Source organism: Myotis nattereri (genome assembly GCF_964212035.1).
Source record: "Myotis nattereri genome assembly, chromosome: 6".
Lineage (NCBI taxonomy): Eukaryota > Metazoa > Chordata > Mammalia > Chiroptera > Vespertilionidae > Myotis > Myotis nattereri.
Genome location: NC_138081.1, coordinates 91,673,373 through 91,695,436, shown reverse-complemented (window position 1 = coordinate 91,695,436; position 22,064 = coordinate 91,673,373). Strand labels below are relative to the sequence as shown.

Below are 22,064 nucleotides of genomic sequence, written 5' to 3'. Positions count from 1 at the left end.
ACACATGGAAACACACACATAAAAGAAAATGTTTACAAGAAACCCTTGACTCCAGCTCAAACTCTTTCTCCTCTCTTGTATTCAGAAAAAGTGGCTCCCTAAAAAGCACTTTATGAGCAGTGTATGGTACACAGGGCCCTTAACAGTACTGGTATTTCTAAGAAAAATGGATCCAAAAATCAAGATTGTGACTCAGCTGCCATTGATTGGTTCAGTAAGCTGACCTGGGAACAAAAGCAGGGGCTCCGCAGCCCGAAGGTGAACTCACACACACCTTGCCCCTCTGGCTCCCCCCTGGCTGTGCTCCCTGCAGTAAGTCAGCAGGGAGCACAGCCAGACCAGGTGGCAGAGGGAAAGAACCCATTTCTGGGTTCTGAACTCATATACTGCTGTTATCTCACATGTTTCACCAATTGCATCAATAGTATCAGCCTGAAGATGAAGTATTGTGTAGAGAGAGCGCAGGGGAGAGAAATTGAAATCCTTCGAAAACCCTGTTTGTCGTTGATAAAAGCTCATCAAACCATTTTCTTCCTTCTCTGAGATCAAGTTTACTGCCATAGTTTTAAAAATTAAGGATATATCTAAGTTTATATTCCTCTAATGGTCCACATTATGGGAAAGTTTACATCAACTCTTGGAAGTAAAAGTCTCTAGTCACTTTTTAAATAACAACCTTTCATACATATCTCATAAAATTAAAAACAGAGGAGAAAAAAAATCAAGTAAATTGCAAACATAAAAATTGTAGAGTATAAGATGAGCCTACCTAAACATGTCTCAGCTGGGGACCAACTATTTTCTTTCACATCAAGTAGTAAATACATCTACCCTCATGATAGCTACATTATATATGACTGTAGAGGAACATTTCCAGATTTTTATTAACATCACTCCCATGTCAGACTTCAAAAAACAAGTTGAAATAGCACATTATATCCTGGAAACAAAATATTATCAAACTTTGGATACATAACAGATTTTTTTTAATATATTTTATTGATTTTTTACAGAGAGGAAGGGAGAGAGAGAGTTAGAAACATCGATGAGAGAGAAACATCGATCAGCCGCCTCCTGCACACCTCCCATTGAGGATGTGCCCGCAACCAAGGCACATGCCCTTGACTGGAATCAAACCTGGAACCCTTCAGTCCACAGACCGACGCTCTATCCACTGAGCCAAACCAGTCAGCGCCATAACAGATTTATTGATAACTAGAGGCCTGATGCACAAAATTCGTGCAATGACCTTGGCCCCAGCCCCACCTCTGCCTCGGCCCCTGCCCACTGCAGCTTTGTCTGGAAGGAAGGATGTCCAGAAGGATGTCTAGTCTAATTAGCATATTATGCTTTTATTATATAGATGAGAGCATTGCAGAGATATGCATGAAATAGGTTGGTTTTTTTAAACTATATTTTTATTGATTTCAGAGGGGAAGGGAGAAGGAGAGAGATAGAAATGCCAATGATGAGAGAGAATCATTGATTGGCTGCCTCCTGCACGCCCCACACTGGGGATCAAGCCCACAACCTAGGCATGTGCCCTGACCAAGAATTGAACTGTGGCCCTAACCGGTTTGGCTCAGTGGATAGAGCGTCAGCCTGCGGACTGAAAGGTCCCGGGTTCGATTCCGGTCAAGGGCATGTACCTTGGTTGCGGGCACATCCCCAGTAGGGGATATGCAGGAGGCAGTTGATCGATGTTTCTCTCTCATCCATGTTTCTAACTCTCTATCCCTCTCCCTTCCTCTCCGTAAAAAATCAATAAAATATATTTTTTAAAAAAAAGAATTGAACTGTGACCTCCTGGGTTCATAGTTACACACTCAACCACTGAGCCATGCCAGCCGGGCTAGATTTTTAAAATATATCACATATGGTAAAGAAAATTACACTCTTTTAAAATGCCATATGATGTGCTACTGTATTAAACATGCGTAAGTGGGCAGCAACCACTGACAACAAATCACCGGACGCTTACGATGAAGTGGAACTGTCTGCTAGGTTCACCGGACAGATACCAATTTACACACTGCCTCCCCCAGAATGTCTTCCAGTTTACTCCAGAGCACTGGACCTGCTCCCTCCTGTCAACACAGAGCGTTAGCTTTGTCCCTTTGGACCGTGTTGAGGCATCTCTTGTAGTGCTGAGCTCACCTCTTCTATGGTTTAATGTATATTCACAACCTTTCCAACTGTGTGCAAGCTGAGTCCTGAACTAGAGTCGGGGATTTGCATTTCTCCCAGTACTAACATAAAATGGCCATTTAATCAATATCCATTGCATGAAAAACCCTGTTTTCAGTCCCTGAGTTCAGAGAGTTGGCCGTCTTGGGAGGGCGGCCGAGAGGCTGTCACTCAGACAGGGAGGTCTGCAGGTGTGCACACAAGTGCTAAGAAGAGTGCAACAAGGAAAACCAAAATGGAAAGAGAGACCACCCCTTAGAAGTTAGGTTGGATGGTGAGAAGAGGAAAGAATGGGATGTACCAGAACACACAGGCAGAGGACTAACAAGTCCACTAGGGGCGGGTGAGGGCGTGGAGCGAATTAGCTTGCTAAGAAAGGAGACCAGCACAAAGGCTGGCGAACAATGAGGTAGGGAGGACCGGCGAGCGCGGGCGGGTCTGCAGGAAAAGGAAGGGTGTACTCAGAGTAATGAGCGTGCTAGCAATCAGAAAAATAAAATAAAATAGAGGAAAACCATCTCCACGGTGACTGTAATATACCACCGTGGCATTGGTTAACAGTGGTGGCACAGGCCCTTTCCTATACCTTTATGCGACCCAAAGAGAAACCAGAGCATTGCATTTACCTTTAAATGAATTCCTTTATTAGTAACTGCAGTGTCAAAGGGACAGAATAATTATGGACTCTGATTATCTGAAGAGCTGTAATTTATCTTCTCTGGTGGGTAAAGAAAACATCCTGCACATCACTTAATGGATTACACTGACATGGTGCAGCCATCCGTTCAAATCATTGCACTTATATTTCAATCACACACAAAGATCATACGGATCAGTGCAATCGAGCAACCCAGCCCTGGATGACGACTTAAGAATTTCTCTACTCATTCACTCTATACTGCCTGATCTATGATTTTGAAACTGCCAAATAGACCAAGTCCAGATGGTATTTGTTTGTATGGAATTGAAAATCCACATATTCTTTCTCAAAGAAAATAGGGGGAATAGTATCTATTCCACAGCAAAATTATGACCTCACAATTAAACTGTATTTTTTGCTCCTTTATTTCTAAGCAGCTGGAAGGATACAATCTTTTTATTTCAGCCGAAGGAAGATGAACATGTGGGGGAATAATAGGGACACCTTCCCGCTGTGAACTCTTCTCAAGTAAGGCACTTTCCCCTTTAAACATATCAGATCTGCTCCATCACTCACACATGGGGGAGAATTAGCATCACAGCAAGAAAAAGTTGTATGAAGTGGATGGTAGATTCATGAAATAGATTTTTTCCTGCACATTGTGATTTTTCGGTCCAAAAAGCCAGGCGACCATAGCCTTCGTACATGGTTCTGAAAGAGTGAAGCATAACATAGAGTTCAGACGTGGCTTTTCTTTGAATGAGTACCAGGGAAACAGGCCATTCTCTTCTAAAAAGATACAGCACTTTCAAGGTATTGACAGCAGCTTTCCACGAAGGAGAGAAGCACTTAGGCAGGATTAGGCCATGGGGTAAGTTTTGTGAAACAGAGTCAGCACATTATTCTGAGGGCTAGTCGGTGCCCTTTGAAAATGTGCCCATTAAAGACTACCTGTAACTTTTGTGCAAAATTATTGCCACTCATAAGTAAGGCTTTCTAATGGAATTGTTGATGAGCTTAAGCACTATATATGGGCTCATACTCTACCACTTTAATGGAAATGGTCAATTCCATGAGGGGGACAGTGCCACTTAGTTGGGAAATTGGAAATTTAATTTCAATCAGATGGAAAAAAATGATGAAGAATGCTTGATGTGGTAGCATGAAAACAGCAGCGATTAAAAACATTTGGAACCTTTGCTTACCCTTCAAAGGCATTTGTTGCCATGGTTTTTAAAGACCTCTGAAAGCTTCAGCTGTGTCCACAAGAGCTGCCAAGAAATGGGGGTTCTATACTGATTTTATTTGTTAAATGCATTTTGTCTTAATTATCCCCAAGATAAAGATTACTTGGCCAAAGGCAAGAAGAAGAGAGAGGAGGAGGAAGAAGAGGGGGAGGGGGAGGGGGAGGAGGAGGAGAAAGAGGAGGAAGAGGGGGAGGAGGAGGAGGAGGAGGAGGAGGAGGAGGAGGAGGAGGAGGAGGAGGAGAGGAAGAAAAAGAATCATTTCCCAGGTGAAAAGACCATGATTTGTTTTTCTGAGCCCTTTCTCAAATGCAAACATGCACATGTGTGCTCATAGCTGAGTCCCGTAGCATTAGAGTAAGAAACACTTAAATTGTTAACAGGGACAGCATTCCTGCATGGAAGGAGGTGTTCAGGTCTTGAATTTCAGGGCTGTGTTTCCTTTTCTCTGATAGAACCAGGAGCCAAGCATCTAGCAAATTTGCCAATCCCTGGGAGTAAGGCCTTCCTATTTAAAAGTTATATTATAAGCCCTGGCCACTGTGGCTAGGTGGTTAGAGCATCAGACTGCGCACCAAAGAGTCGGGGGTTCGATTCCCAGTCAAGGGAACACACCTGGGTCGCAGGTTTGCTCCCGACCCCAGTCAAGGCACATGCAGGAGGCAATCAATCAATGTGTTTCTCTCATGATGTTTCTCTCTCTCTCTCTCTCTCTCTCTCTCTCTCTCTCTCTCTCTCTCTCCCTCTCTTCCTCCCCCGGCCCCTGCCCTGTCCATCTCTCCCTTCCACTCTCTCTGAAAAGCAATAGGAAAAAATCCTCAGGTGAGGATTAATAAAAAAAATAAGAATAAAATAAAATAAGTTTTATTATAAATGCTTTCTTGTGAAAATTACATGAGAGCTCATGTGTATACACATGAAAACTCTTCAGTCCTTCAGCCTCAATAGTCTTATTTCTCTATTGCACAACATGCGTGTTCTCACAGGATGGGAGAGTAAAAAATAGAAGTAGAAATAATGGAAGGGTTAGGCCAGCTCTGGGTCAGAAAAGATGTCTATGGACTTCCACAGTATGAATAATTTGGAAAAAAAAACCTTGGTTTTTTTTTTCTGAAAATCATGAAAATGCTTATATTTGCTCCTGCCGTTTACTATTTGTGCAGCTTAATGTGTTGGTAGCAGCATGTTCTCTCTCAAATCATTAAGTTCCTGGAGACCAGTGTTTGGCCCTACTGGGCTAATTTGTGATTTTCCTGTTTAGGAGGGAATTGAATGTACACTTTTAATAACAACAGCGTTTCTTATAAGGTTTTGGTAAGATCCAGGAAACTTGTATTATTATGAGAAGCAAGGGGAAGTTTGGGGAGTTACTTCTCCATTATTAATAATGGACAACCTCTGGGAAGTATTTAAGCCATTCTTTGCACTGTGTCTTTAAAATTAATTGAGGAAACTGACTCAACGCCCCCCACCCCCCAACTGTTTGCAGAGTACCGATTCTGTCTCTGTTCCTGCTGGATAATTCGATCACCATAGCCAACTATCATGTCAAACTCAGTATGTCTAGAATTGAACTCATCCTCTCCCCACTCAGACTGACCTTCCCCTTGATCTTCCCGGTTCAGAGGATGATATCATCATTCTCCCTCTGTTTTTAACTTCTTTAACTCCTTTGTTTTCCATATATCCCATACTGAGTCATCTTAAAGTACTGTAGATTCTTTCTTTACAATGCCCTTTATCTTACTCCCTTTTCACCCAATTCACAAATACCAAAAAGTCCAGATTTTTAGTACCTCTAAGATATTAGAACATTAGCTAAATTAATCTTCATGCTTCTAATCTATATGCCCCTGGCAAGATAATGTTAATTAAAGTCTGTCTTGTTGTCTATCTTCATGACTGAATAAACATAATGGTTTTGTGTTGACTAAAGCAAATGGATCCTCACGCTCCTTTCATCCTGTTATTTATTCATTGAGTGATGCCTATAAGGCTTTGATTTGGGCCTTACCTTTGAGGCGCTCCCAATCAGTAAAGACTATATACTAAGTACCTGCACCACGGGAGACAAAGACTCCGGCATTGACATCAGAGTCGCTTTTGACTGGGAAAGAAGCAATTGCATAGGTAAATCTGGAAAGAAATTCCCAGCAAAGAAGTGGATTGGTCATATTTGGGTAACAGCAAGTAGTCCAGTCTAAAGAAAGAGTCTACTTCAGAAGTAGAAACAGTTACTTTAAAATCACTGGAAAGTCTGTCTAAAGCAAGACTGAGTAACGTCTTGAACAGTGGTCTAAGGATCACTCCATGGGTCATGGAAGCCATGAAAGGACTCTGTACAAAGTATTGACATGATTAGAGATTTGCTTTAAGAAAGTTAATAGACTGACAGTGAGCAGGGTGGCATTGAAGAAGGAAAAAGAATGAAGCAAATGGCTTAAATCAGGGGTGGGGAACCTTTTTTCTGCCAAGGGCCATTTGGATATTTATAATATCATTCATGCACCATACAAAATTATCAACTTAAAAATTAGCCTGCTATATTTGGTCAAGCATTTGATTAGCTCACCACCCCGGCTTAAAAAAAGACAAAGGGGGAAATTAAATTATTGGATGATTCTGGTGAAAGTTAATGGGGTTAACCCTGAGGAATGGGAATTTGATAGATAGGCATTTAAGAGATAGACTCAACAGAACTACACAGTGGTTCCTATCGGGAACAACAGGCTACCAAAGTGCAAAGATAAAGATGACTAACTCCAAGTGTTAAGTGTGGATGCCCGAGGGAATGGTGTGGGAACTGATATAAGACGTAGCCAGGAGAAGTAGCTAGTGTCCACTGAAGACACACAGGACTCACTACAAAGCAAGGTTGGAGCAGGAGCTAGATCTGAGAGATGTTTGCATAGCTGTAACACTCTATGTCTTAAATATTGCTCTCTAGGGCTGTCATTACAAAGTACCACAAATGAGTAACTTGAACAGCAACAAGTACTGACTCATAGTTCTGGAGGCTAAAAGTCTGAAATCAAGGTGTAAGCAGGGCCCACTCCCTCTAAAACCTGCAGGGAATAACCCTTCCTTGCCTCTTTCTGGCTTCTGGTTGGTTGACCAGCAATCTTCGGGTTTCCTTGGCCTCCTGCTACAGCATTCCTTCTCCCTCTCCATCATCTCATGGCATCCTTCTCCAAATCTCTGTGCCCAAATTTCCCTCTTCAGATAAGGATATGATTAGTCATATTTAATTATGACTTCATATGAACTAATTACATCTGCAATAGCTCTATTTCCACAGTCTGAGGTCCTGGGAGTTAGGACTTCAATATATTTGGGTAGGGGAGGGGAGACAATTCAACCCATAAACATATATGTATGAGATTGCCTAGGACACTAGGCAGAGAAGAAAACGAGAAAGTGAGAGGAGCAGCGATTGCAGATGCTGGAGAATGCCTACGTTAGAGAGCTGAAGAGGAACATAAAGAGGCAGAGAGAGGACAGCGAGTCCCCTCTTCTCTCATGGATAACTTACTCAGTTTCCACTGAGTGTATCTTGGTTTATACTACTTCACATTTCTGGAATTCTTTTCCAAACTTCTTATTGCCTATGAAAATCCTCCATTCCTTTTCAGGCTGATATCAAATATACCACTTGGCATTAACGCTTTTCCTGCCAATGTTACCAAGTGAAATTTCTCCATATTCTACTATGTACCAGGGATGTGCCCAACACCCCTAGAGGCACTGGCACTATAGCAACAAACAAAACAGAGCAGACCAGAAATCAGCTCTCACTCAGCTTATATATATGTTCAGGCAGGAATATCAACCAAATGGATAAATCAGAGAACTTCATTAAAAGATAGGGTGATATAGTATAAAAAACCTCAGGGAAAAGGTTTGTACAGTTACTTTTGGTAGAGTAATTGGGGAAAACTTGTCTGAGAAAGTGATCCTGGGCAGAGATCTGAATGACAAGAAGTCAGTCAGTCAAGATGCACGTGTTGCAAGCAAAGGGAAAAGGAGAAGCACATGTATGAGGGTCCCGAGGAAGGAACAGGTTGGTGCACTGGGGGAAGAGGAAGGCCAGTGTGGCTGGATTGCAGTGAACAGGGGCCAGGGGCGGGGGCGGGGGGGGGGGGCGGGGAAAGGAGGAGTAAGCAGGAGTAAGACCATGTGTAGTATTTTAAACCATAGAAAACAATCTGGACTTTAAGTACAGTGAGAGTTTTAACTGCAAGACCTTATGACTTGAATAAGATATCTCAAAGATCTCCCCCACCATTGCATGGAGACCTGACTATAGGAGGCACGTGTGGAATGCGGAGACCAAAGATTTCTTTTTTGTGTATGCATATATTGCCAGGCTCTCAGTCTTGAGCCATAGCTCTGAAAGGACTTCTGAGATCAAATAGTTCTGTAACGACAGAGCAGCCTCCATTTCTCCCCATCCTCTGGCCTCTTCCATTCATGGGCGTGCATGGCAATCCAGAAGGTGACTAGAAATGAAAAACTAAACGTAAAACCTAATCCATCATGGCTGAGCAAAGGTGAGTCCTTAAGCATAAAGGAGCTAAATTCTCTTTTTAATAAAGCTCTGCAAAGTGAATGAAGCTAGCTGAACGGCCTAAATTTCTTCAGAAATAAGTCTCTGCTTACCCTGGGCAGCTGTTGAAGGAGCTATCCAGGGTGCTGGACTGTCTCCTTCGAAGGCCCAGTGGATCAGGCTGACATTTATCTTTGTTGGATTTAAGGCCCCTACTACATTGAACCATAACCAGACCCCACCCTGAAACCATGTCCTCCTGGACTTAGCTAACCTTTAAGCCAACACCTGTCTTGATCATGTCTGTTTGACCTAAGCATCTTCTATAGACATCTTAGAGAGAGATTATATGAAGTGGCAGCACAGTGAGGGATATATATATATAGGTTTGAGCCTGCACTGTGCCTCATGAACATTTGAAATAATATACGATAAGCAGTGTGCTCAGTGGAGTCCTTTTTCTTGGAATAATACTCAAAGTTGTACCTGGCCACTGAACCAAATCTGCTTATATAATTCTTCCAAGAGTCTCTGCCCACAACACATCTTAACAGGCACAGCTTCTCCACCTGCAATGATTAATACGTTCATAGACTATCCAATTTCATCCTCTCCCTTAAGCAGTATCCTTGACATTTAAAAGGGGGAAAAAGCATGTTCCACTGGAGACCATTACTTAATTTCTTGCGTAATCAAGTTTCTACACCAGGTAGTGGATGAAAATTTGTATGCTTTCAAGTCAAACACTTTACCTCTTCAGCTGAAACACTTAGAGCACTAGAGTAATCTGATGAATACTCACTTCTAAGCTCTTTTCTTAAGTAACAAGAAAAACAGGGAGAGCTACGGCATCTTCAGAGCTTCCTACCTGCATGCCAGACCCTTCACTGTCCTCGACTAGGCTTGAGGGGCAATGTAATTTATAAAGAGCCAGGGAAGTTCAGAAAAACTTTTCAGTTGCAAGTTTTCAAGGCTATGATGAGAAAATGGGACTAAAACCCATCAAACTCACTCTGGTATGTCCCTCTCATACGCACAAGGAAATAAAATACGTGGACAAATCGTTTAAGTAAAAAGGAAATAAATTACTTTGTTTTCACATAGTGTAAGAATAAACACATGGCCCAGAAATGTCTTTGTTTAATCTAAAGGTAAAAAATTTTTTGTTAATTTTTATTCACAGAACTCCCCAAACTCTATCTTACCTCCTGGACTTTGTTCCTCTGCTCATTCCTGTGACTGAACACTCATCCCCTCCTTCACTTTCCTCACTTGGCTCATCCTTCAGGCCTCATTTTAAATCAGGAAACCTTCTCCGAGCCTGACTCCACCCCCACGAGGACCGAGTGAAGTTTGGACTCCTGGGAGACCCTGCACTCACCCTCACCCTGGCACTTGTCACACTGCAAGCTAATTGCCAGTTCATTTGTAAGCTCTGTGAGGGTAAGGACCATGTCTGCCCTACAGTTGTCTCTACAACACCTTGCACAGTGCTTTGCCTAATAGCGGCAACCGATGAACAATTAAATGAGTGAGTGAACATCATCTTTAAGGTCCCTCCCTATCTCTAAAAGCTAAAATCTCTGCCTTGTTTCTAGGCTTCTTCCAGAACTTTGGACTCAATATTCATCTCATTTAAAACTCATTTAAATGTGAGTTAATGCCATACCAATAAAATAGCTATTTTCATAAGCTATTACTTCCTTCATTGATTTTTTTAAGTTATTTTTCCTGTGTTTTCTGTTCTCATGTCTTAATTCTTGGAGACAATATTAATTTTGATGTGAGGTTACATAGTTCATTCCTAAATGATGAATAATTATGACAAAAATTATCTGTAAGAATATTGGTACTGTTACTTGGAGGAGGGTCATTTCTACTTTCAATTTCGGTAATGTTACATATATATAACTGACAATATTTTCTTTTCTTATATTCACCTATTGTTTTCCTTATCTTTATAATACAGTAGCACTTTATCTATACTGAGATATTCTCTAGTTACCTCATGAGGACAAGTACCTTTGCCTTCCTAGTAAATTTCCCAAATAAATTCTAAATGTTGTGGGATTATAGATTGTGTTAGACATATTTTTATTTCACTCAGAACATCTAGCACAAATGCAGAGTAAGTTTTCAGTAAACATGAATAATCAACATTAGACTTAGAAACCATCTATTCCCTTTCCATTCATTAAATCAAGAGTCAGTAAGTTGTGGCCCACAGGCTAGGTCTGATCAGTTACTGACTTTGTATATAAAGTTTTACTGCCACACACCATCATTCACAGTGCCAGAGTTGAGTAGCTGCAACAGAGACTGTATGGCTTGCAAAGCCTAAAACACTTACATCCAGTCCTTTAACAGAAAAACTTTGCTGACTGATGTGCTAAGCCATTTTTCCTGCTGAGGGAACTCAGCCTCAGATAAATGATTTGTCCAATTTTATAGTTGAACCTACCCACCAACCCTACTTCTGTCAAATGATTTTTCACTACCAGATTAAATACTTGGAGAAAATAATGTTATTTTAGATTATATTAAATCAAATGAACAGTAAAACATCACTGGCAAAAGACTTTAAAGGGCTTATACTAACCTAAACCAAAATATAAATGTATTTTTTCTAAATCAAGATAGTAGCTAAATAATACATTGTTATTTACACATATGTATACTTTATATACATGTTTTTGTATATATAAATATACATGCATACATCTGTATTTCTAAATATATGTATAGATATTTATATATGTATATATACTTGTTTATATATGTAAAACAAAACTTACTATCAGAAAATATCAGTAATTTTATTAAAATCCAACAAAAAAGCCCAAGTCTTACAGTATTTTCTAAGATATTGAAAGTAATAATTGTAAAAAAAAAAAAAAAAGGTTTTAAAAAGGACCAAGCTGACCTCACATACTACTCTATTAGATATGAACAGCTTTAAAACAAACAAAAAAAAAATGTGGGGAGAAACCAAGATGGCGGCATCGGTAAACACCGGAGATTGCTCCCTCGCACAACCACTTCAAAAATACAAATAAAAGACGGAATGGACATCACCCAGAACCACAGGAAGGCTGGCTGAGTGGAAATTCTACAACTAGAAGGAAAGAGAAAAGCATACTGAGACTCAGAGGAGGTGTGGTGCAGAAGTAAAATACAAAGGTGCGGAGGTGCATGCGGAGAGGGCTGGCAGCTGAGGACACGATTGTCTTTTTCAATCGGGAAGGAATCTCAGGCTCTGAGCTCCAGTTCCGGGCGAGTCTCTGGGGACCCAGACTCATATGGGAGAGGGAGAAGAGGGACTGTCTGGCATCAGTCAGAACTCCAGGGAAGCTTTCTCTAGGAGGCACTCGCAGCCATTGCCAGGACCTCTGAAGGCAGGACTGAGAGCAGCCATACTGCTCGCTCCACCCGCCCTGTTGATCCCCTGGGACCTCGCCCCGCCCAAGCTGTGCACGGAGGCTTTTGCATATGAAAGGTCTGGCCCTTTGTAATCTGAAAATTACTTAACAAACTGCAGCTGCCCCAAGGCCCCAGAGCAACTTGCATTGCTTTACAGCTGGCTTCTGCTGGGTAGCCTCAGGCAGAGGCTAGATTAGCACCTCCTTAGATCCAAGAGCCAGTGTACCCAGTGGTCAGAGTGGGACCATCCAATTACAACCCCTCAGATCTATAAGGGACACACTCAGGGGCAGACTCAGTGAGCACCAAAGCCCCACTGAAGCAAGTCTTGCCCCATAAGGGTGTCTTCAGCACAGAAGTTCTCCCACCATAGACACAGCTGAGTCTCACAGCCAATTGGCCTGGAGGTCAAATCCTCCCAGTGTTACCTACAACAATCAAGGCTTAACTACAACAAGACTGTGCACAAAGCCCACAAGAGGGTGCAAGGTGCACCAAGAGTGTCTACCTCAGGTAATTGGGGAGGCTGAGCCACTGGGCCCTATAGGACACTTAGCACAGAAAGCCACTCTATCAACACAGCGAAGCATAAAAAAATGCCGAGACAAAGAAACAGGTCACAAATGACAGAAATGGAGGAAAGCAAACTACTGGATATAGAGTTCAAAACCACACTTTTAAGGTTTTTTAAGAATTTTCTAGAAACCGCCGATAATGAGACCCTCAAGAAATCTAATGAGACCCTCGATGTTGTGATAAAGGACCAACTAGAAATTAAGCATACACTGACTGAAATAAAGAATATCATACAGACTCCCAACAGCAGACCAGAGGAGCGCAAGAATCAAGTCAAAGATTTGAAATACGGAGAAGCAAAAAACACCCAACCGGAAAAACAAAGTGAAAAAAGAATCCAAAAATACGAAGATAGTGTAAGGAGCCTCTGGGACAGCTTCAAGCGTACCAACATCCAAATTATAGGGGTGCCAGAAGATGAGAGAGAGCAAGATATTGAAAACCTATTTGAAGAAATAATGACAGAAAACTTCCCCCACCTGGTGAAAGAAATAGACTTACAAGTCCAGGAAGCGGAGAGGACCCCAAACAAAAGGAATCCAAAGAGGACCACACCAAGACACATCATAATTAAAATGCCAAGAGCAAAAGACAAAGAGAGAATCCTAAAAGCAGCAAGATAAAGAATGTCAGTTACCTACAAGGGAGTACCCATACGACTGTCAGCTGATTTGTCAACAGAAACCATGCAGGCCAGAAGGGAGTGGCAAGAAATATTCAGTGATGAATACCAAGAACCTACAACCAAGATTACTTTATCCAGTAAAGCTATCATTCAGAATTGAAGGTCAGATAAAGAGCTTCACAGATAAGAAAAAGCTAAAGGAGTTCATCACCACCGAACTAGTATTATACGAAATGCTGAAAGGTATCCTTTAAGAAGAGGAAGAAGAAGAAAAAGGTAAAGATACAAATTATGAACACCAAATACACATCTATCAACAAGTGAATCTAAGAATCAAGTGAATAAATAATCTGATGAACAGAATGAACTGGTGATTATAATAGAATCAAGGACATAGAAAGGGAATGGACTGACTCTTCTTGGGGGGGAAAGGGGTGTGGGGGGTGCGGGAAGAGATTGGACAATAATCGTGCACCTATGGATGAGGACAGTGGGTGGGGAGTGAGGGCGGAAGGTGGGGTGGGAACTGGGTGGAGGGGAGTTATGGGGGGAGAAAAGAGGAACCAATGTAATAAACTGAACAATAAAGATTTAATTTAAAAAATAAAAATAAAATAAAATAAAAGAATTTCTGTTTATAAAACTCAGGGAAAAAAATAATAAAAAAAATAAGTCCATCTTACTAGCAATGGAAGGATAAATAGTGTCTCTCATCCCCCAGCTTTCATCCATATCAGGTCAGCAGATGAGAAACTCCATCGGAAATATCCCTAGTATTTATATACTAAACTTGCTTAAGCTGGAAAGGTAAAGGAGGCAGAACAGAGAAAAATTTTCCACTGTTGAGACAAAAAGCGATGCAGTTAGCCTACACTATCAGAGCTCTGATCCTGGTAAACAAAGGGTCTTTAGCATGGATGTTTTATGTAGTTAAAGTGATTGTGGCTTCCCCCAGGGTATCCTCTAAATGCAATAGAAACACTCCTGGAGTAGAGATAAAATGCAACGGGCAGCACATCAGAGAAGCTGTATTTGGTAAACTATACACAAGAAAAGGACCAAGGCACACAGGCAAAGGGAATGTTACAGGTGGATACTTAATAACTGTTGGGTACAGCACAGATAGGTACTTGACCCTATGGCAAGTCACCAGTTATTGGGTCTTCTCGTTTTAGCAAAAGGTCATGTCATCTATTGAGATAACAAAGATGGAAGAAGAGCCTTAAAAGGCTTATACTAACCTAATCCAAAATATAAATATAATTTTTCTAAGTTAAGTTAGTATCAGCTAAATAATAGGTTGTTATGTTAGCATTGGTCTGGAGCAAAGATCAGAACAGACTACTCATCTGGACCAAGCCCAAGTGGAGAGGTATCTATGGCTAGCCGATTAATATCGCACTGTATCCTATAAGCCTAGCTGCCAGCAACACATAGACCTCCACCAGCCATCCCCCAAGCAGGGCACAGACACTCTGAGCCCGTTACTGAAACCCTCTGCCTGTAGAGTTGGCCAAGACTGTCTGGATCTTGCCAAATGGAAGAAGCATAAGAACGCGATCACAGCTGCCCTGAGCTCTTATCTCTTCTCCATGTTTCTAACAAAGATTTAAGTGGATCTTCTGGATTTTAGGGTTTTGTGCAAATTGCTGGTCATATGCCTTCCTTCCTCTGTTGCTTCCCATTTGGGATTCAAAATGGAATTTGTTGTTTTCAACACGCTATTACCTTGAATACTTCTCTTGAAGAAGGCCTTACAGCCCTCGCAGGACCAGACTCCGTAATGGTAGCCTGAGGCATAGTCATTGCACACTGCACAGTAGCGCGTCTCCTTGGCAGACTCCACGGCCATGCTGCCCTTGTCACCGCTGCTGGCCAATCTCTCTCTGCCACCCTGGCGCCGATTATCTGAATTTGGCCTGTGAGAGAGAGAGAGAGAGAGAGAGAGAGAGAGAGAGAGAGAGAGAAACAAAAACCAGTGAATCCATTAACATTAGAAAAGCAAAACATGTACTCTCTCCTCTAAAGTATGAGAGGCTGGGGAGACGCAGTGGATCCACTTTATTCTGACATTTTGAAATAATGAATCATAATGTAAGCTAATCTTTCTTATCTCTTGCCGTCTGCCGCAGCAAAAGGTGTTTGCCTATTATATTAACCTTGAGGGGAAATTGTCTATTGCAAACTTGTTTAAAAAAACGAGCTGCCTACACCGGAATATATTATCCAGAAAATGACAAAATGAAATTAGCTGGTTTCTAATAGACTTATTCATTTGGGTGTTTTTTTCCCCAGGGATTCGCAATGAACTCAGCACCGTTAGAGACCAAAGCTTATTCCAATTCCAGATCACACGAAGGGTCTTTAGGAAGTAGAGACAAAGCATCAAACAACTGGGACATCTGCAACTCCAATGAACTGATGCAAACATAGCACATGTGTAGAAACATAAACCAGATTTTATGCCATTGTTACCACGTAACCCTAGATATCGGTTTGTATAACTTGACTATTATTGAGGATACTAGCAACTATTCAATACTCCTCTGTAAGAACATGCAGAATGAAGAAAGCAGAACATGGATGGTTGCATCAACCTTCAGAGGTTTTGTGAAGAAAGCATAGCCCAGAAAGAAAAGTGAGAACCAAGGAAATTGAGGAGTAAAAAGTTTTAAGGAAGTAGAAAACTTAAGGAGAGAGTGATCAATAGTGCCAAATGGGGCAGAAAATCCAATAAAACGGGGATTGATAGAGGGGAGTTGGATTTGACAAAGAGGACACTTAGCAAGGAGTTTTGGTAGATAGTGTGGGCACAAGCAAAAACCCAGTGTGTGGAAAAGTGGATGGAATATAAGAAAATGAAAAGGAGTGAAGGCCATTCCTTTGAGAACTCGAATGAGAGTGGGAAGGGAAAGCTAGGGTGGTCGCTAAAGAATATAAAAGCAAGCAAGGAATTTTAGGATGGAAGAGACCTGAGAAGGTCTCATGTAGAGTGAAGGAACTGGTCAGCAGAGAGGAAATGGTTGAGGGTACACAGAGGGGAAAAGTAGAGCAGATGGGATTAAAAGCACAGGTAGAAGGAACAGCCGCAATAAAGATACCTTGAAGACTGAGAGGAAAAGGTAAGAAAAGTAGTAGGTGCAACTAACTTTGCATTGACCGGTATAGCAGCAGAAATTATAGCAATCCAGGATTTGTTATGTGCAACCAAATGTGGCATAAGGAAACTGAGCCCAGCATAGTGCCTGTTATATAGTTGTTACTCAATAGATATTTGAATGAATAAATAGAATGTTCCAGGGTGTAAAGGGGGGGAAAGAGAGTGAGAGAAATAGAAAGATGTTGGAAGAACAGGTGGAGTAAAGGTTCCTATAAAATTTAAAGAAAAAAAGAAACCTAGGATGAGATAAAGTGAATTAAAGACAGAGCTTCCAGGTCTTTGGGTTAAGGAAGCTCATGCTTCCTACTTCCAGTCCCCACCCAAATAAACAGACCACACTGACTTTCACCGGTCCTCCCCTTGTAAGTCCTGCCTTCCCTTTCAGCTCAAATTATATAACCCTTCCCTGCCCTTCTCACTTGTTAATATTGCCCACAATTTTGTGCCAATGGTTCTCAAACTACCCTTGCCATAAAATTCACAAAATACCGGCTTCTTGGGTTGAGTGTGTCTGACTTTGCCATTTTTTCCCCATTCTAAATTACTTAGCTCTTAGGCTGGCAGCCTCAAATAGGAGTCCTTTATTTTTTAATATCCTTAGAGAGCACTGACTTGCCATTTTCAAGCCTAGTTCATATTCTATGGCCCATGTCTCTCCATTTCATCACCATGCTGTCCAACTCCTCCCTATTCCCAAGAACTTCAAGTCTTTTCACTGTTTGTTTACTAATTTCTTATGCATGATTCAAGTCAGTAGAAAGCAGCTGTGAATATTTAACTACACAAGCTTAGTGCTTTAGAGGGTGGAGAGGGTGGTTAGCAAGCAGGACATTGACAGGTTCAGTGTTTTATAAATCTTAGTAAGTATTGTAGCCCCAGGATCCAGCTCAGAGCCCAGCACATAACAGGTATTTAATACATGATGGTTGAATGAATGAATGAATGAATGAATGAATGAATGAATGAATGAATAATATACGCATTGGCAAAATTTCCAAATGTCGGGTATCTTTCACCCACTCCCACATGATAAAATACTGCATTTTCTAAAATTGTGGTTAAGATAACATAACATAAAATTTATCATCTTTACCATTTTTAAGTGTAGAGTTCAGTAACATTAAGTATATTCACATCAGAGCACAACCAATCTTTAGAACTTTTCCATCTAACAAAACTGAAATTCTATACCCATTAGAAACTCATTTTCTGCATTTGCTCCACCCACAAGGCCCTGGCAACCACCATTGTACTTCCTGTCTCTATGCAGTTGTCTACTCTAGATAAGTACTCATGTAAGTGGAATCACATAGTATTTGACTTATTTCACTTAGCATAATGTCCTCAAGGTCATTCCATGTTGCAACACATTTCAGAATTTCCTTTCATTTTAAGGCTGAATAATATTCCAATGTATGCACATACCACATTTTGTTTGTCCACTCATCCAGCTACGGACTTGGGTTGCTTCTATCTTTGGCTTTTGTGATTAATGTTGCTATGAACATGGATGTTCAAATATCTCAATGAGACCCAGCTTTCAATTCTTGTGGATATAGAGACCCAAAAGTGGAATGGCTAGATTATAAGGTAAATTATATTTTTAATTTTTTGAGAACTGCCATATTGTTTTCCATAATGGCTGCACTATTTTACTCCCCCATTTCCAAGGGCTCCAATTTCTCTGCATCCAGTATTTTTTTGTTTTATTCTTTTTTTAATAGTAGCCATCCTAATGGGTGTGAGGTGACTACTGCAATTTAAGGTCACCTTTTGCACAAATTCCTCTCTTCCAGCCAGTCCCAAACCCCACACACTCGAAATAATTTATCCCTATTCTGAACCCAAGAGCAGGTTTTTGTTCACTTTCTGCAACTTCCTACCCTACTCCTTCAATTGTACATTCTCTTGGTTACTATCTGCTAAGTTCCTTGTGCCTTATTCATCTTTAGAACCCCCAGTGATCACAGCATAGTGCCTCATCCACAATAGGGTCCCAACAGATATTGATATCAAATGAATTAATCAACAACTGAACCAATAAAATGATAATGTCACAATATAAATGGAATAAGGAAATGTTGTTCTTTAAAGTATTGGTGAGAGATATAATAGAAAAGACCATGTTCCCCAGATCTAGTGGAGATGTTTGCAATGCTTTTTGTCTACACTGTATCTTTGAGATGGCCCTGGAATACTAAAACTCCACTGCAGACATAGGGCCTAAAACCAGAAGGTATCCAAAAGAAAAGAGTAATTACACAGGTCATATTTCCTCTCCATAAAGGAACTTTTTTATCCCACTTGGAAATTTATGTATCTAACATTGCCAGTTATCACGTTAGCCAAGCCCTTCTCTATGAAGACTCCCAAAATGCAATGTCATGAAGATGACTATCATCCAGATCAAGCTAAAAGGCAGTGAGATACTCTCATTGGTTGCAGAGCCCCGTGGACCTCGAAATATGTTCAGGCTGTCTTGAATAATCCTTAGGCCAAGCTAATTCAGCACAACTGCCTCCAGACAGAGAACTGTGTCCTCATAATGCAGACGAACTTGGCCTAATATCTGCCCTGGAAAGGAACAGAGTGTGAGGTGTCCATATCTGGACTCAGAGGAAGCCACCTGGGGTCAGATCAGTCCCCAGCAATAAGCCTTTAGGGGTCCTGGACTCATCTCTTCCTGCTGCCCTCTACCTAGCCTGGCCTGAGTGCACCTGTCCTAGACATGCCATTTAGGGCTTCATATCTCTTTGGTAGAAAGTGCTTATATCATATTAGGGCAATCTTTCTTTCTCCCACCCAGCCTCAGAGGCCCTTTGCTTTCTCCCAATTTTTCTAGGACCAAATTAGCTACTTTCATTTTCATGTTCTTAAGGTCTTCAGGACCCGCCTTCCCAATAAGAGGCTTCAGAAACCCTAACCATACCCCTAGCCTCTTATTCTAAGTGCATATTTAACTAATTCTTTAGCCATATTGCTATAACATCTCCCTCTTTACAAAATTCTCATCACTTTCTCATTGAATCTTTATAGGTGTTCATCCTGGGTAGTTTCTCATAAGACTCAGACAAGAAGTCAACTAGTTTATCAAGCTATATATTAAGAGATTAGATGTTCTTCAGCCTTACAGATACCTTTAAAGATTCTCTAAAAAGAACTAGAGCAGGAACTTAAGCAAGAAATGGAGAAATGTTTTGCATCCGTGAATTAACACATCATTACTCTGAGGCACACAGTGGCAAAGGAACAGAGCAATGGTAGAGAAAAAGATGACAGAGCGTGAAAGATCAGACAGCAAAACACAACATCACTGCCCCTATGGGAACTAGACACCCAACTGGCTCGATTTAGTTCCATTTTCATTATATCAATTGACTACTAACCATTTCCAAATGGATGCCCCACTGATATCACAGATTTAATATGATTAAGAGATGTCTGAAGGCATTCAAATTGAATCCCAAGAGTGAACACACTTGGACCAAGTAAAAGCAGACCATAATAAAAAGTATTTGCCAGAAAGATTTCCATTCATCAAAGGGTAAGTTTGAAGCTCAACATAATCAAATACTGTTGTTTTTCCAACCATAAATCATAGTACCAGCATCCAAAAGCATATTCTCCTGATTGGCCAACCATTTTTAAAAATTTTTAAGAGCCTTGGTTTGTAGAGGAAATATTTTTTATAAAATCAAATTAAAGAACCAACAGATGTCCAGCCCCTAGAAAGGCAGCATAGTTACTAGCTGGTGGATAACTTCAAGAGGCTCCCTCTCCAAAGGCAGTCCTCAAAGTTATGTGCAAGCAAAGTTGCCTATACCTTCTCTTCATGGCACTTTCCACATTTTCCAGTCCTCTGTTTGAGTGATTGTTGACAAATATATTCCCTCTAATAAACAGTAAACTCCACAAAGGCAGGGACCATGCCTAGTAGATTCTTGATAAATATTTGTTAAATGTACCCCCTACATCTAACCCATCATCAAATTTAGTCAATTATTTCTTCAAAACACTATACCTATTCTTCTTTGTATCCCTTATTTTCATCATTTTTGCCTGAGAGATCAATGCTCCACCTCTGAATTACTAGAATTAGTCTCCTGTCCCCCATCATTCCTCAAACCCATCTTGCCAGCCACTGCCAAGAGAGTCATCATAAAATACAACATTGGTCATTCAATAACTTCTTATTGTCTTTATCTGTGGATCATTATCTTTCTTTGGCGGGGATGTGGGGGGGCAGGGGGAGAATTATGGACCAGTTTGAAAATGATGTGAAAACCCTGAAACTATCTTTTCTAGAAAATACACATAAAACCACTCTCAAACTTCTGCCTACAATTTTAGGGGAGTTCTAAACCAGAAGAATTCAAACTTTTTTAAAAAAAAAAAAAAAACCATGAACATAGAAAGAATTAAGCCCAAATTCTTGAATTCCCTGCTCTGATCAGTATTGGTCTCTTTGTAGCTCCATACGCAAAATTTTAACAAATCCACCCTGAGAATTGCTTGCACTACGCTCCCAAGATAGTCACTGCCTCCCATCACCCGTACACATCTCATCTATCATATATAACCAAGCTTCAACTCCCATCACCCACAGGCTTAAGTACACCAACTCGTACTGGCTCAACTTCGAATTCTTACAACACTTAAAGTCTTCACCACTCCTCCTGACACTTAGTTACACCCTGGCTTATATTTATCTGGCAACGACTCACCCCGATTTCCTTTGCAATGTTTTCTTCCTCCACCAGGCTCCCAAATGACACTGTTCCCCAGGGTTCTTCCCTTGGCCCTCTGCCAACCTCAGCTGACATTTTCTCTTTGCAGGAAACCCAGCCCTATGTGTGGCCACACCCGACTGCCATCCCACTCCCCTCTCCGGGACCTCAGACCTAGACGTAATTACCCACTCTGGAGTGCCTCTAGAATAGCCCAGAGAAACCTCAAACTGAATGTGTGCCAAACCAAACTCAGTATCTTTCCCCAAAAGCCTGCTTCGACCCCTGCACACCCATTTTGGTCCTATGGCCCTATGGTTCACCTGAGGCATTCAAGCATACTCTTCCCTCTGCCTGGAACACCCTTTCTCATGTCTGAATAACTCCTATTAATCTTCCAGTTTGAAACTTAAACTTAATTTCCTCCAGGGGACTTTGCTGACCTCCCTGAGCGAGGCTACATACACCCTGAACTGCCTCTATTGAAGCAGAGGTCTCTCACTCCCTGTGGTACTGTGATTAGACATATACACTGAGTGGCCAGATTACTATGACCACCCCATCAGTACTTCCTTGGGCCACCTTTTGCCTTCAATACTGGCATTGACTCCACTAGATGTTGAAAGGTGATGTGAGGAATCTGACACCATGCCTGATGAATAGCCCTGTCCAGTTCTGTGAGATTTGATGGTTGTGGAACCAGCTGCCTGATGGCTCTTTTAACTTCGTCCCACAAATGCTCAATTGGATTGAGATCTGGTGATGGTGGGGGCCACCTAAGCAAGGGAAAGTCTCCCTCATGTTCTTGAAACCACTCCTGCACAATACCAGCACCGTGGCATGGCGCATTGTCTTGCTGGAAGAAGCCATCTCCATTGGGATACGCCATCAACATGATGGGATGAACTTGATCAGCAACAATACTTAGGTATGTTGTGC

At 41.3% G+C, this 22,064-nt stretch overlaps 1 protein-coding gene across 1 annotated transcript in view; it reads right to left on the bottom strand.

Annotated features, from left to right (window-relative positions):
• The window catches only part of ESR1 (estrogen receptor 1), a 210,954-nt gene that overhangs the window by 159,330 nt on the left and 29,560 nt on the right, over positions 1-22,064 (bottom strand). Inside the window, exon 2 of the mRNA XM_081093679.1 lies at positions 14,967-15,157. Within this exon, the coding sequence (XP_080949805.1) occupies positions 14,967-15,157 (191 nt within the window). The remainder of the gene's footprint in view (positions 1-14,966; positions 15,158-22,064) is intronic.